The sequence below is a fragment of the Sciurus carolinensis genome, chromosome 13 (genome assembly GCF_902686445.1).
Source record: "Sciurus carolinensis chromosome 13, mSciCar1.2, whole genome shotgun sequence".
Lineage (NCBI taxonomy): Eukaryota > Metazoa > Chordata > Mammalia > Rodentia > Sciuridae > Sciurus > Sciurus carolinensis.
The window spans coordinates 21294365-21309754 of record NC_062225.1 but is presented as its reverse complement, the minus strand read 5'-3'; the positions used below and the strand labels follow the sequence as shown (position 1 = coordinate 21309754).

The following is a 15390-nucleotide window of genomic DNA, read 5'->3' as shown; positions in this document are numbered from 1 at the left end:
GTATCAGAAATGCAAAAACAATAAAAATATTTTGAGTAGTTATTACCACATTATCTAGGATATCATGTGGCTTCTTGGGCAGCTGCAAACCTCTGGACTCTGCCCCGTCAGTAGAATCGTAGCTACCTTTCTGCTTTGGCCACCAAACATAATCCTAACAGACACAGTACATTTTTTTGTCTGTGTTTCTCTGTCCTCACTTTTTATTTTTATTGTTTCATTTAACAAGCATTCCTTTTTAAATTTGGAAATCATTACCATAAATAAAGAATATTTTAAATGTTGAAAGAAATGACTAATCAAGGTAGTTAAGTTCAGAGAAGGGTATAAAATTATTTGAGAAATGTAATTTAATGTACAAAGTAACAATTATTTTATTATTATTGCTGCATTTTATTTTTTTTTTAACACAAATAACCAGTAAAGAGTTGATTTTAGGAATTTATTATTATTTTTTTTTAAAAAAGCAATTTCCAGGGTTTGTCACTACACAAGTTCAGCCCAGTCTCCTACAGCATGGTACAGTGATAACTTTTTTTTTTTAATAACAATGACACTGAAGATCCATAACTGAATTATCACAGAAAAAGAAAGAGAAGAAGAGTTTAATGTTAAGTGTATTTAAAAAAATCATATTCTAATTCTTTTAAATTGGTTATCCAAGTATGATAATATAGCAGAGCTCAGATAACTAGGAAAGGCAATTGACTAGAACACTCCATTCCCACCTGGTGTGCATTAACAGGTTTTTTGCTGTATATGTATTTATATAGTTTGCAAACTAATTCAACCCATTTTACACAGCATTAATTTTTTATTGAATTGGCACTGGGCCAAACTGTTGCTTTTTATCTCATAATCGTCGTTATTTTCTATTTCTTTGACAGATTATCCCCCATCTGATAAATTGCTTGCAACTTAGTACACACATGACAATTCAAGATCTTTCTGCTCATTCTAATCACATTTACAGTGACGTTACCCATGGCTAGATATCAAGACTATTAATTAATTTATCCACAAACCCTGTTCTTGACCTTGGTAAAGGAGAGACCTTGTGTCTAACGGAAGTGCGTTACCCAGTTCCAGGAAGAAACTGTGAGCTGGATGTCAGCAGAAGGGACCACGCTTCTTAGCAAGGTTCTTATTAATGCTGTGCAAACATGGATCTCGTCATGCCAGTAACTATTTGTACATTTATAAAAGCAATACGGTCATGGGAAAAACCAACAAGCACAGCTTGGTAGAAAAACCTGCCATGAAATATCATTGGCTTTATAATAATTTACTACAACTGTTCTTTTTATTCACACTGGATAGGAAATGCTTCCATCTAACACATGGAATACGAATATGTACAACAAAAATTTGGTTTTTATATAAAAAAGAAACTTCATAAGGACAATAACACGGGGGTTGAAAAAAATAATTTTGTGCAGTTTCCTGATCACAATCATAAGTCTCCTATCTTTTACAGGGACTGACACAGAACTGACAGATTTTGTAAACCAGTTAAAGAATTTTCCTGCCTGGAATAGCCTACTACAAGAATATTACCTTGTTCACACAGTGTATAGAAATTTCTCCTTCCTAACTGTAATTGTGAATGACTAGGGATGATTTAATGGGTCCGTTTTCAGAACAAACCCTGTTAATTCTTTTCAAAAAAAATCATCATATATTTGCAGTTCCCTATTTCATCAAAACAGTTTGCCACAACCTCTTGGAAACTGCACGGGGCATCTGACTAATGCTGTTGAGATCCTGAAAGTCACCTTCTCGCCTGAGGCCTGCCATCTTGATGCACAGCAATGTCAGCTACTTGACTTGAACCTTCTGTTGGCCGCGTGAGTCACGCGGTAGTGGTGTGGGGTGGACTGTTTCGTACTGCCAGCAGTCAAAACAGTTGCCGTGGGCTCAATATCTTTATGCTGTGAGCCCAGGGAACCCATTCTTCTAAGGAATGGTTTTCTGGGGCTCAGTCATGTCTCTGCAGGTGGCTGAGACATTCTGACCCCTGTTTCACCAGGGACTATCCTAAGGGGAAGCCCTGTGCTCTAAAAATAGACAATGTGGTGGGGCTGAATGACGGGAGAGGGTTTGCCTTCCTAAGTCTTGAAGACCACCTCTGATTTTAACTCTGTGAGAAGGCTGAGAGGTTCTCTGGAAGTGGCAGCTGTGGGAAGCGACAGGGTCTGAGGTACAGCTTGGAGGTGTCAGTTTGCTGCTGGCCCTTCAGATTCACTCTGCTAGGCCTGCTTTTCCTGACTGTACCTTTTGGGCTGGCGGGCTTCCGTTTTCCTCCACACAAACCCTATTTGTTTTTGCTTTCCAGGGTAGGAGTGGCAAGTAGGGTTTCTCTCTCTCCATTCCGCCTGGTGAGTGACAGGTCTTTAGCGTTGTGACTTGAGAAGGATTGTGAAGAAATCATTACGTTTAATGGGAAATGGTGCTGTGATGAGCAACGTCTTGGTGGGCACAAGAATTGCTGTTGATGGGATGCCCACCCCAGCCTGACAACTCTGTTCTCCACCAGGTGAGGGAATGAGGCTGGCTCCATGAGTTCTCCAGGGATCTCTGGAGACCACAGCCCAAGGCACTAATTTTATATTCTGTTTTGTTCCAGAGAAGTTTTAAGAATTTGAGGGCGTTGGGACAAAACTTTAAGGACCTGTGGAAAGCTGGAGGGGGAGATCATTTTGAGCAGGCTGGCACAAAAGGCCTTTGACAATGACCTTGTTTTTTCTTTTTTTTACTCTGGGTGATACAACTTCATGTTTAGCAAGTGACTCCAAGGCTTACAGATTAAACAGATTCCAAAAGACTTGGAGGAATGGGTGAGTCCCAGACATGGTGAGTGTTGGCAGGTGGAGCGTCTCTGTGTTGCATACCTGGTGTTTCTCCTGGCTTCGCTGAGATATTATTTGTGAGCATATTGAAAAGCCAAGGAGAAACAGATTTGCATCTACACACGTCTTTTTTGAGAACCTGGGAATAATTCCCTTATGTCAGGACTGTTGTCTCTTAGCTCTACCGTGACATCTTTTTACCAAGAAAGAAAAAGTGAAAAAAAAAATAAGAGAGAGAGAGAGAAATCAGTGATGTCACGTGCGGTAGGTGCTAATGATGCTGTTTTGGGAAGATCAACTCATTTGTCTCTGGAAAACAGGTTCGATCACTTCATCCTATCTCTAGTGATTTAAACCAAAGCCAAAGCTTGATTTTCAACATGAGTCATTAACAGGTTGCTCTGTGACATGCCATAGTTTGTTGATTTAGGGGGTCACCTCTGGCCAAAGCCACCCACCTGCAGCTGCTGCTGGCCTGTGGGTTTTAGAAACTGTCTGATGCTCCCATTGATACTTCCCTGTCAATGCACACGACTGATTTCACTTACTCAGCAACATGGTAACATACCTTTCCCATCCACAAACACCTGCTCCCTTCCTCACCTGGAAACCGGGAGAACTTGAAAGAACAGGGCATACGTCTGAACACGTCTGCGAATCCCGGGAGAACATCCTTTAGGATGCCTGTCTGATGTTGAGTTTCTTGCCACCCCGGGGACTCCATACCAAGTGTTTCCAAAGTTGCAGGCAAACGCGTCCACCTTCCAGGGCGGTGCACAGGGGTGAGGGTTCCTTGGTTCCTAGGCCAAGGGTTCAGGGTCGAGTCGTTGAGGCGGAGTGGAGGAGGGAAGGTGGCGTTTAGAAACCCAGCAATGTCCTTCCTTATCTGACTCTGCAGTTCACTCAGCATTTTCTTACTGGTCTCTGTGAGACATAATCCCGCTGAGAGCATCTTGGCAGTTTCACTGCCTCTGGAACCTTCGAGAGGCGATGGGTGGCTGGCTATAAATGTGGCTGCGTGGCAACATCATAGTTTTCAGGCAATCAACATTTCTATTTCTTTCGCTGATCACAATTGTCAGTGTGTTGGCATTGCCAACCAATTTTTAAAGTGTGTGGGCATCAGTGGGCTTGATCACCACTCTCTCCTCTAGCTGGAAAGACTTGTTCTAACAGCACAGAGGAGCCTCCTCCCTGAAGTCTCTGAGACAGCCCAGAGCACGGACTCTGGGTCCTAGACTGAAGGCCTTGGAGGCGGTCGGGAGGGGGGTGGCGCCCTGTTGGGAGGAGGAGCCTGGGGAGGGGGTGGAAGGGTTGAAGGGGGGGATGGGATGGGAGGGGTGGGGGCGCTGGGGGCAGGGGGAGGGCAGTGGGGAGCAGGGGGTGGGGGCGTGTAGATGGGGGCAGGGGGTGGGGAGGTGGTGTGGTAGGCGTTGTTGAGGGGGTACTTGGCTGGCTGGTTGTTCTTGACTCGGGTGAAGTTGATACAGCGACCCTAGAAGAGAATTGGAGAAAGATGCGTGAGCTGATGGCCTTTCAACAGGGCAGGTGGGAGGCAGCTTGAAGCAAGTGTGTCAGTAGAAAGAAGACACGCTGCCAGTGAGGACGCTCCACTCGCTTATGCTGGAACTTAAGACAAAGTAGTCTCCGCCCCCCAGTTCCTTAGGCTGTGTGGCAAAATTATTTGTTAAAATTCATTTTTACTTGGAGTCTTTAACTCTCTCAAGGTGGTGGTGGGGAGGAGGAGAAGAGGACTGGCCTTAATGGTGCAGGGGGGTCAAGGTGCATACAGAGGTCATTGTGGTTAATCTCAGCAACCTTGCCAGCCAGCTGTTATGACCAAGTGTCCCATTTCATAGATGAGGAAGCTGAGGCTCAGAAAAGTCAGGCCCCTTTCCTAAGGCCACACAACCCCAAATAGACTCCAGAACCTCCATTCTTCCTGCTATACTACATTGTCTTCTGAGGAGGGGACCCTAAATTTTACAAACAAAAGAAACTCTAATCACACTCCTGGAAGCAGGAAAAGCCTCCTGAGTAGTGGAGTATTACTCAGCCATAAAGAAGAACGACTTTATGACATTTGCTAGTAAATGGATGGAACTGGAGACTATCATGCTAAATGAAATAAGCCAATCCCCCAAAATCAAAGGTCGAATGTTCTTTCTGATATGTGGGTGCTAACCCATAATCGGGAAGCAGGGAGAATAGAAGTTCAGTGGATTAGACAAAAGGGAATGAAGAGAAGAGAGGAGGGGTGGATAGGAAAAGGAACGACAGTGGACTGAATCTGACATAACTTTCCTATGTACACACATGAACACGCCACAGTGAATCCCCATGCTGTACGTCCACAAGACTGGGTCCCAATTAGGATATATTATAATATATCAAAATGGGCTCTATAATCATGTATAAGTAAAAAAAAATTAAATGTTCGAAGTCTGAAGCCACCCCTAAGTCGCCCTGTCTTCCAGGGGTGTCACTTTCCACCCTCCCTCACCAGGCGTTCAGAGCCTTCTGCCTAAGGCTCGCTCGGCAAGGCGGGTGTCTCCGGCTCACTGTGCTTTCCTTTTAGGGTGCAAACTCCCTTTTTGTTCCCCCTAAGGCTCTTCCTCCTTGCAGGAACAGGGTATGTCCACCCTGTGGGCTCCTGGCCTCCCCTGGCTTCTCAGACTTAAGGGGAATTGAACTGTTGTCTCTTTGGTGTGTCCTGGATGCTGGCAGAAGCCCTCCCATGGGGTCCAGTTGGGTCACAGCTCTCTGAGACTGCGTCCCCTCTTCCTTGTCCTGATCATTTAAAGCTCATTACTGTGATGGAATACGTCAGAGTCTGGGACCGTTCCCAGTCTTGTCCTCTAGATGGCTGCTCATCTTGAGGTTGGGGCATGTCCAGAGAGCCCAGAGGGACCCTTTTAGGCCTTTGGGGAAGCGTCTGAAGGAGAATGAAGAGGGAGAGGCTGCAGGATTGAAGGAACAGAGGGACATGTGGGTGTATCATGTGAGACTTGGCTTGGGGTGTGCCACAGCAGGGTCAAGCTGCATGCCTGTGGGAAATGACAGGGTTGAGCAGACCCTCCCTCACCAGCGCCCCTCCCCACTCATCCTGCAAGTCATACGCTAAGTCCCTGGTCCTCCACACTCTTCCCCGAATAATTGTGGCTTCCACTGACCCTTTGCTTCCTTGAGTCCTTCTCTAGGTATCATCTACACCACAATTTGTGGGGTGGACACTCTAGTTGTTTTATCTGCAAATGCCTTGCCTGCCTGGCCAGGTGGGAAACTTCTGGAAGGCAGTGGTCTTGTTTTGGACTTTGATGTTCTTCATGGGCTGCTCTTCATGGTAGGGAGACGTCATCAAAATGGAGATGTTGGAGGAGACTTGGGAAAAGCAGGAGCCTGGGCGGCACAGGCAATGAGCTGAGCCTTCCTTGCCGAGACACAGCAGGAGTCCGAGAGTCTCGGTGAGGAAGGGCCAAGCTTGACTGGGCTGCGAGTGGCTTGGGCATTACGAGTCCCTGTGTGGATGTCAGCACCTGGTTCCTGAGATTAGGCCAGGGCCTGAGCTCACCAGGTTCTGCTTGGGGGTCCACTAACTGCAGAAATAAGTTGCCATCACCTTCTCACGGCTTCGCCCAGAACTCCCAGCTCAGCTTCAACTTTTTCGGGCTTCACATTGATTTTGTAACCCAGGAGTATAAATTCCCGGCTGTCCAAGCAGCCGTCTTTTATAGCTTTATAAATCTAAGCCATGGTTATAGTTTATTTATGATGCGGGATAAGCTCTTTCCTTCAAGATGTTACTGTCTGATGGTTACCATCTGTGATAAATTCCTGTAATGACAACACAGAGTGGGGATTTACTGTACTACCTATTCTGTCCTTCATTCCTAGACATATAACTTGTACCAAGAGGCTCAAGAGATTCATTTCCTTTAAGGATGAAAGGAAATTCTGAGTCTGGGGAAGGAACTGCTGGTACCTGGGGTCGGGTCCCCATCTGGCTGCAGATCTCCTTTGAAGCTGGTGACTGGGCTGGGACAAGCAAGGAGGCTGACGGGTCCAGAAGCCCAGTTACCTGTTCCATGTGATTGTGACCCTTCTCTTTTTATCAGAGGCTGTTTTGGCCATAGACAGATCAGGAGCTCATAACCCATGTTAGGATCCCCTAAAGGAGTCACAAAATAAAAGATGAGCTCTCATATCTGTCATCTGAAGATGGAATGACAGAGGGCCGTGGGAACGGGGGCACAGGAGAGGCACGGGTCCCCCTTCCTACATCCACAGGTTCCTGCACCAGACCACTGGCATGCTGGTTATTACAGACCCTAGGACATTAAGCTGAGTGGAAAAGCCCACAGCTCCCACGAAGAGATGGGGGTGGGTGGAGGCAAGCTCACAGCCTTGCCGCCCTCCCTTGGGGGACACCCCTCAGTGTGATGTGGGTGGGGGTCACCACACATCCTGATACTTGCAGACATTCTGAGGGCTTCCTAATCGCTGCTGGTGAAGGGTCTGGAACAGTGCCCTGCACCTCATGTTTGGTAAATGCAGTTGAGTCTGCATTTGCAGATGCTCAGACACAATAATGACTTTGTTTACAGTAGACAGCCAGTTGGAGGTCTTATCAAGTGTTCTGACTCCTAGACTCAGCAGATGTGCCCCTGGGGCAATTTAGCACTTTCTGAGTGATCTGCAGTCTATAGTGCCTACACCCTGCACCTGGCTTCTCTAGTAAAATTGGTAAACAGGAAAAAACAAGTGGCATGGATGTGGCCGAAGCAGCCCTGGAACCTGCTTCTTGTGCTCCCCTCTCCCCCATTGTTGTATAACTCCTGTGACTTAAGTCTTACAGGACCTCCTATAGTGCTTTGCTCACGCAGTTGAAAGGATGGCACATTTGCATATATTTATCTTCCTGAAAAAAGGTGCAGACTCAATAGATGCACCCCTGGGGCAATTTACAGTAAGACACACGGTCTCCATAAGAGGGGTGTGGCTACAAATTAAGTTCTTAAAACCTGGTGCCAGAGGCGCCAACGCGAACGCTGTAACACTTAGACCATATAATTGGCCTAAAGATCAGTTTACACGACATCATTTTTTGCTTGTGAGAGGATAATAGAAAGGCCAGATGTTCTCGGTGTCCTATATGCCAGCAAATCTGCACCAGTGTTTGGTTAAAAGGTTGCTAGGATGATTGGAGCGCTCGCTGCACAACACTGGTCTTTGGAACCCAGTTAACAGGGCTGTTTTTGGGTGGTTTGATTCAGATCCAAGATTAGGCTCTGACCTCAGTTTACCCTGCCTTCCTCATTTACAAAGCACGAATGTTGATTATTTTCACACACTAGCAACAAAATACTCTGATAAAATTCTAAGGAGAAAATACAGTATCTCCTAAGAGGTCAGAAGGATTATTAGAAATGCCCAGATACACCATCTTCTTTATTATCAAAGCCATGTGTGCTGAGTGTCATCCTCTTTATTGTACAGAAGGAAATATGCCCCATACCCAATTTAAATAACTTGCCAAAGACTACACAATGTCAGAGGTTGAGTGGGATTAAAACTTAGCTCTACTTGCCTTAGGAACTCATCTTCTTCTTAACTGTATTAACCTGGCTATTGATGATAAGTGCAAATAATTTCTTGAAGGACTTGTAGATAGTATCACACAACATAGCACTTAGCCGCAACTGATCAGCTCTTGACACAGCTGTCAAGAGAAATTTCCAGAATGCAAGTCTGTAATTTACTCTGTAGCTCAAAATTCTTCAATGACTTTCCTAACACCTTTAAAATAAAAGGCAAACACCTCCAACAGCACATGTAACCTTTTTGTGATCTGGTCCGTGCTTATAACTTTCAATTAATTTCTTACTCTTTTACTGCAAGATGTCCAGCTGGGCCTATCCTAAACCATCCGCAAACACTTGTTCAATAGAAGAATGTCACATGGCACTTGATACTATTCTCTGGCTGTTTATTACTGTTAGTGATTGGTGAACATCTCTGAGGCACGCTCAAGGTCTCCTCTTGAATCTAGTGCTGCTATAAACATTGCAAAGTTCAAGTTTAAGTTGGCACTTAACAAACGATGCTCACAGTCCTGCAGGTCTCTGAGTTGGAGCAAGATTTCTTAGAAAGTTCAGATTTCCTCTGTAAGTTTATGTTCTTAAAATTTCAAGGGTCCATTAACAAGATTATGAGTTTAAAGACCCTTAAGTTACCTCTACGTGCCCTCTTTGAACATTTCTAGGCTCTTAGGGGAGGAAGGCTAAGGATCCTAGGTGCTCCTTTTGTTTTTCACATTTCAAATGTAAGACCCTTAAGTTACCTCTTAGTGCCCTCTTTGAACATTTCTAGGCTCTTAGGGGAGGAGGGCTAAGGATCCTAGGTGCTCCTTTTGTTTTTCACATTTCAAATGTTAACATGTTACCTTTAAAAGTACTTTTTGGATTACTTTTTATTGATATACCAAAGAAAATAGCTCTTCCACAAAATCCTGCTCCCAGATTGGAGGGGACACACTCTGAAACCATTATGGCAGAGTTGGGATGCAAGATCTTGTTGACCAGGTTCTGGCTCCTTCCCAGTTTGGACTGCAGACACTGAGAGTCCAGGGTCACAAAGGAGACTGACCGTGTGGGACTGTGGTCTATCTGAGGGTTGGCTGCGAGGTGATCTGCCAGTGATGCCCACGGGAACCTTGGGCAAGACACTTTCTCTGTGGGCCTCACCTCCTTCATCTGCAGAATAAAGTTGTTGCTCCAGTTAGACGGTGTCCAAGGCCTTTCAGCCCTAATATTTTATGATTCCATCAACATTCGAGTGGCTTTGGAACCCTTTACTTGGGTACGTTAATTTGAATTCTTCTGGGGCTGCCAGTTTGCACATCTTTTTGTATTACTTAGTTTGGCTAACTCTTTGTATTGCACATTTCCCAGTTGTTCATTTGATTTGGGAAATAGTAATAAATTGGAAATTCAAAATTGGAAGCTTCACCTTCTGCTGTTATGTTACTGTAGTGAGGTTTGAGCCTGACCGTGAGCTCTGAATTGGGGTTTGTGGGACTACAGGGGGATGTGGGGAGAGTTTGGGGGCCGATTGTGTGCAAGGACTGGCCAGGGGTGAGCTCATGTGTGCTGAGTGTTATGAAACATCTGTTTGGGTATCAGGCACGCTCAGTGGAGAGGGAGCTGGCTTTTGGAGATGGTAAAAAATATGCCATGGCTCCCACAGATTAAACCAAATAGTTTCCTATGAACAGAGGTCATTTAAGGAAATTGGATTGCATGGGAAGAATACTAAAATAATCAGATGGAAAAAGCATAATATATATGCCAAGTTTCCTCTGACACATACCTTTTTTTCTCCTTGCCGAGTTCTCCCATTGATTGTCTTCTTTGGAGGGCTATAGGTATTTCTCAAGTTGCAAGGGGATGGGGTTTCCAAAGTTTGTTAAGAAGCCAGTTGTTTGGAATTAGGAGCATAGTTCCTAACTTAAATCACTCTTGTAAGTGGGGCGCAGTTCTCAGGCTAGACCACAAAAGCTCATTGGTGTACGGAAGGCAACTGATGTAATCTGCTGAAGTTGGTGCTCTAGTGATGAATTAGGCTCTGAGCCATGAGAGGGATGGATCGGGTGGCTTAATAGTGCTTTTTCACCTGCATATAATTCCATGTTTGTTTTTTTTGTGGTACTGGGGATTGAACCCAGGGCCTTGTGCATGTGAGGCGAGCACCCTACCAACTGAGCTATATCCCCAGACCCCTACCTGCATATAATTCTCTTCATATTTTAAGGCAAAGTGCCCTTTGATCAATGGCTTCCGAGTGTCAACTATGTCCTAGATACCTCATAAGTTACCGTAGACGGTGTTATTGTTCTTGCCCTCATGAAGAATATAGTCTAGAGGTGGACAGTAGTCAAATGATCTCACAGATAGACCCCAGCAGCCATATTTGTGATCTGTGACCCTGGTCTTGGCCATAGTTGATTGGACCAGAGGTGGACACCTAACCTGAGCTGGACCCAAAAGAGGCTTTAGAATGACCACAGCTGATAGGCAGGAAGGCAGTTAGAACTGACTTTCTGAATAGAGGGAATGTAAATGGGGACTGGGTGTGTGCGCGTGGTCTTCTGCCAGTCAGGGAGAAGCCGAGAAAGTTCTGATTCTACCTCTAAAAGAGCCTTCATTCCCACTGGCTCCCCTCTCCTCTCACTCTTGCTCATCTTCTGTAATGGAGGCCACCAAGAAAACTGCTCTTCCTGCCCGTGGCCTTTCCTTTCTACAGTGACATTTTGGCTTCTATGTAAAATGTACACACACACACACACACACACACACACACACGCACACGCACGCCCTTCTCTCACACTCAAAGCTATTTTCCTGCTCGAACCCCATCCTCTGTGGGATAATGTCCAACTTCCTCGGCATGAATGGCCTCCTTCCCCTGGCACTTCTCTCAGCTATCCCCTGTCCTTTTCTTTCTTTGAACCCCACACTTTAGCCTCCGTCCATCATTTGAAAGCAAGCCACCACACTCTGGCTTTTCTGGCACCAGCATTCATGTCAGAGGCCCAATTTCATGACAGAGACAAAACGGCACAGCCACCTGCCTTCCCTCCTCCCCACCGCCAAAGCCGGAGCCACAGCCGAGAGATGGTGTGTTGCGAGCTGTGACGCTGGGCCCTTCCCTCCGCTCTCTTTTCTCCACCTCAAACTTGGCCTTTCTGTGAGCCTCCTATCTAGCTCTCCTTTTATGTTCTGTCCACGGAAAAAGATCCAAGGGCAGAGCTTTGGTTATTTGATTCATTCTGCTGACACACACGCTGGCACGCGCTCCATAATAACGTCTTTGGATGCCAGAACGAAGGGCAAGATGAAAGCGCAAAGGAAACATTTGGTAACATGAGGAAACTAGAAAGATGAAGGAAAGGGGAGAAATAAAAATGGCATGTCTTTAGTGGGACACGTATAAACATAAGGTTTGTCAAGACTTACTCCTGAGCTACGTCTTAACAATAAAATCCCCCTTTTTCATCTGATTACAAAGTTTCTTATTTGTTGAAAATTTGGAAAATACATAAAGGGAAGAGGAAGGGGAGGAAAAGAATTCTAAGTAATAGCACTCAGATTAACATTTTGTGCTTATTTTTTCGGAACACACACATATTGGCAAAATGGGGATCATCCTGCATAAGAATTAAAAAAAAATATGCTATGACTATGTCTCCCCTGCTGTTTTCAATGGTTGCAAAATCTTCTATCACATGGAAGCACCGAATGTAATTATTAAATTTTAATTGTTAGACATTAAAAATCTAATTTGTCTTTATTTTAAACAATGCTATGATAAAGTCACATACACACACATATATAAAAATATTTTCATACATTCATCAGTAGTTTTAGGACACATGTTTAAGGTAGAATTTTGGGTCAAAGTTTATGAACACTTCAACAGTTTTTGATTACACTGTCAAATTTTCTTCTAAAAGAAAGAAATACTCATTTGCAGCCCCAGTGCTATTTATGACAGCTTCTATTTCCCTGAAGTTTCAGTGATAGTTTTCTAATTAAAAGTTTCTCCAACCTAACCCTCAGAAGGGACATAACCTAATGTCCACGTTTGTTGTGTTGTTATGAAATGCTGTTTACATACCTGCAGGTTAATCCTTTGTTCTTGACCTTTAATGGCTTGCTTAACTCTTTCAATCTTTTCTTTTGATTTTAAGAGCTCTTTATAGAATAAGTGAGAGTAATCATGAAACCTTACTATGTAAGCTATTTTTTTTTTTTTTTTTGGTTTGCAATTTGCCTTTTAATTTTGTTCATGGTATTTTTTGATATATAGAGGCCAAACATTTTTATAGGGTTGGCCATTTGTATCAATCCACAGAGTCTATTTATCATATCCAGAGAGGCCTTCTGGAGGCTGGGCTGTGGCTCAGTGGTGGAGCACTTGCCCAGCATGTGCAAGGCTTTTTCAACCCCTGAGATTGAAACAAAAGGCCTTCATCATTCTTTTTCCTAATAATTTTACAGTTTCACTTTTCTGTTGGTAGAATGTGAACTCTAAAGTCAAACTACTAGGATCCAAAACTTGCGATATCTTAGAAAATTAATTAACCTCTCTAATTCTTTTTTGTTGTAAATTTTTTATAAATGGATTAAATAACTGGTTCTATCTCATAAGATTATTGTGAAGATTAATTGAAATTATGAATAACTTTGAACAGTGTCTGACACATAAAAGTACTCATTAAATGTTAATTATTATCATCTAGAATATATTTGGGTAAAAGGCAAGAGATACAAAGTCAATTATATTCCATCTTGTTCTAAATGATAACCAACTGTGCCAATCACATTTACCATCTTCCAACCAACTTAATGTTACCCTAATCAAGTGGCAAATTCTCATTAGTTCTTGCATTTGTTTCTGTCATCTCTGTTCCATTTTTCTAATCTATCCATACCTATAGCAGCAGAGTTCCAATTATTATAGTTACACAATATGTTTTAATATTTATAAGAATAACTTTATTATTTTTCCTTTTCAAGATTATCTGTACTATTCTCAGTGTTCATTCTACCACTTTAGCTATTCAGAATAACTTAATTCATGGATTAAGTTAGATAAAGGGCACTTTTATATTATTATATTTTCTCATCTATAATGAAGGAAAGATGTGTGGTTTCCTTCTCTCTTTCTTTCTTTTTTATTTTTTGGGGTACTGGGAATAGGATCCAGGGCCTTGTGTATGCTCTACCACTAAACTACACCTCCAGAAGCTTTTATTTTCTTCACCACTAGGGATTAAACCCACGGGCACTCTACCACTAAGCTACATCCCAAGTCCTTTTATTTTGAGACAGAGTCTAAGTTGTAGAGGCTGACTTTGAACTTGAGATTCTCCTGCCTCAGTCTCTTGGTTTGCTGGGATTACTGTTGTGTGCCACTGAGCCCAAGTTCTGTGGTTTTAAAAATAAGGTCCAGACTACTTTTTTTTTTTTTAAGTAATTTGTTCTAATGTCTAAAAAATCTAAGTGCACAACTTACCGCATAGGCACATTCAGTTTTTAAGTCTGTTGCTATTTGGGCAAGAAAAATATGCTGCATCATAAACATACATTGGAGAAAAGAGCCTCTTCCACAAATGGTGCTGGGAAAACTGGAAAGCCACATGTAGCAGAATGATATCCCTATCTCTCATCCTGCACAGAACTCAACTCAATGTGGATCAAGGACCTAGGCATTACACCAGAGACCCTGTGCCTACTAGAAGAAAATGTAATCCCAACTCTCCATCATGTCATCTCAGGAACCAAATTCCTGAACAAGACTCCTAAAGTTCAAGAAGTGAAATCAAGAATCAATAAATGGGATGGTATCAAACTAAATCGCTCCTCACAGCACAGGAAATAATCAAGAACATGAAGAAAGAGCTTACAGAATGGGAAAAAAACCTTTGCCACCTACACCTCAGACAGAGCATTAATCTGCAGGATATACAAAGAACTGAAAAACCTTAACACCAAAAACCAAAACCAAATAATGCAATCTCAAATGGGCAAAGGAACTGAACAGGCACTTCACAGAAGAAGAAATAGGAATGGTCAACAAATATATGAAAAAATGTTCAACATTGTTAGAGAACAATTAGAGAAATGTAGATTAAAACTACACTGAGATTCCATCTCACTCAGGTCAGAACGTCAATTATCAAGAATACAAGTAACAGTAAATGTTGGCGAGGATGTGGGGAAAATTTTCCCTCATACATTGCTGGTGGAACTGCAAATTGGTGCAACCACTCTGGAAAGCAGTATGGAGATTCCTAAGAAAACTTGGAATGGAACCACCATTTGACCCAGTTATCTTACTCTTTGATATATACCCAAAGGACTTAAAGTCAGCATACTATACTGATGCAACCACATCAATGTTTATAGGAGCTCAACTGACAATAGTTAAGCTATGGAGACAACCTAGGTGCCTTTCAACAGATGAAAGGATAAAGAAAATGTGGAATATGTACACAATGGAGTATTATTACTCAGTCATAAAAAAGAATGAAATGACAGTTGCCGGTAAATGGATAGAACAGGAGACTATCATGCTAAGTGAAATAAACCTATCTGAATGAACCAAAGGTTGAATGTTTTCTTTGATATGTGGGTGCTAACACACAATGGGGGGAGGGAGGAGGAAACACTAGAGGTTCCTTGGATTAGACAAAGGGGAATGGAGGGGGGATGACAATAGGAAAGACAGTAGAATGAATTTGAAATAACTTTCCTATGTTCATATATGAATATGTGACCAGTGAAACTCCACATCATGTACAACCACAAGAAGAGATCCTAAGTTATACTCCATGTATGTATAATATGTCAAAATCCACTCTACTGTCATGTATATCTAAACAGAACAAATAAAAAAAAAATGCTGCAGATTCTTTTTCTTGGAGACTTGCTAGTTCTATATCTTAACATATTTGAAAGCAAAGGTTTTGATGTTCTTA

The 15390-nt window shown here is 43.0% G+C and overlaps 1 protein-coding gene across 1 annotated transcript in view; it reads right to left on the bottom strand.

Annotated features, from left to right (window-relative positions):
- Positions 1–490: 490 nt before the first annotated feature.
- Antxr1 (ANTXR cell adhesion molecule 1) overlaps positions 491–15390 on the bottom strand; it is a 225591-nt gene continuing 210691 nt past the window's right edge. Inside the window, exon 18 of the mRNA XM_047522286.1 lies at positions 491–4344. Coding sequence (XP_047378242.1) covers positions 4084–4344 — 261 coding nt within the window. The 3' untranslated portion in view covers positions 491–4083. The remainder of the gene's footprint in view (positions 4345–15390) is intronic.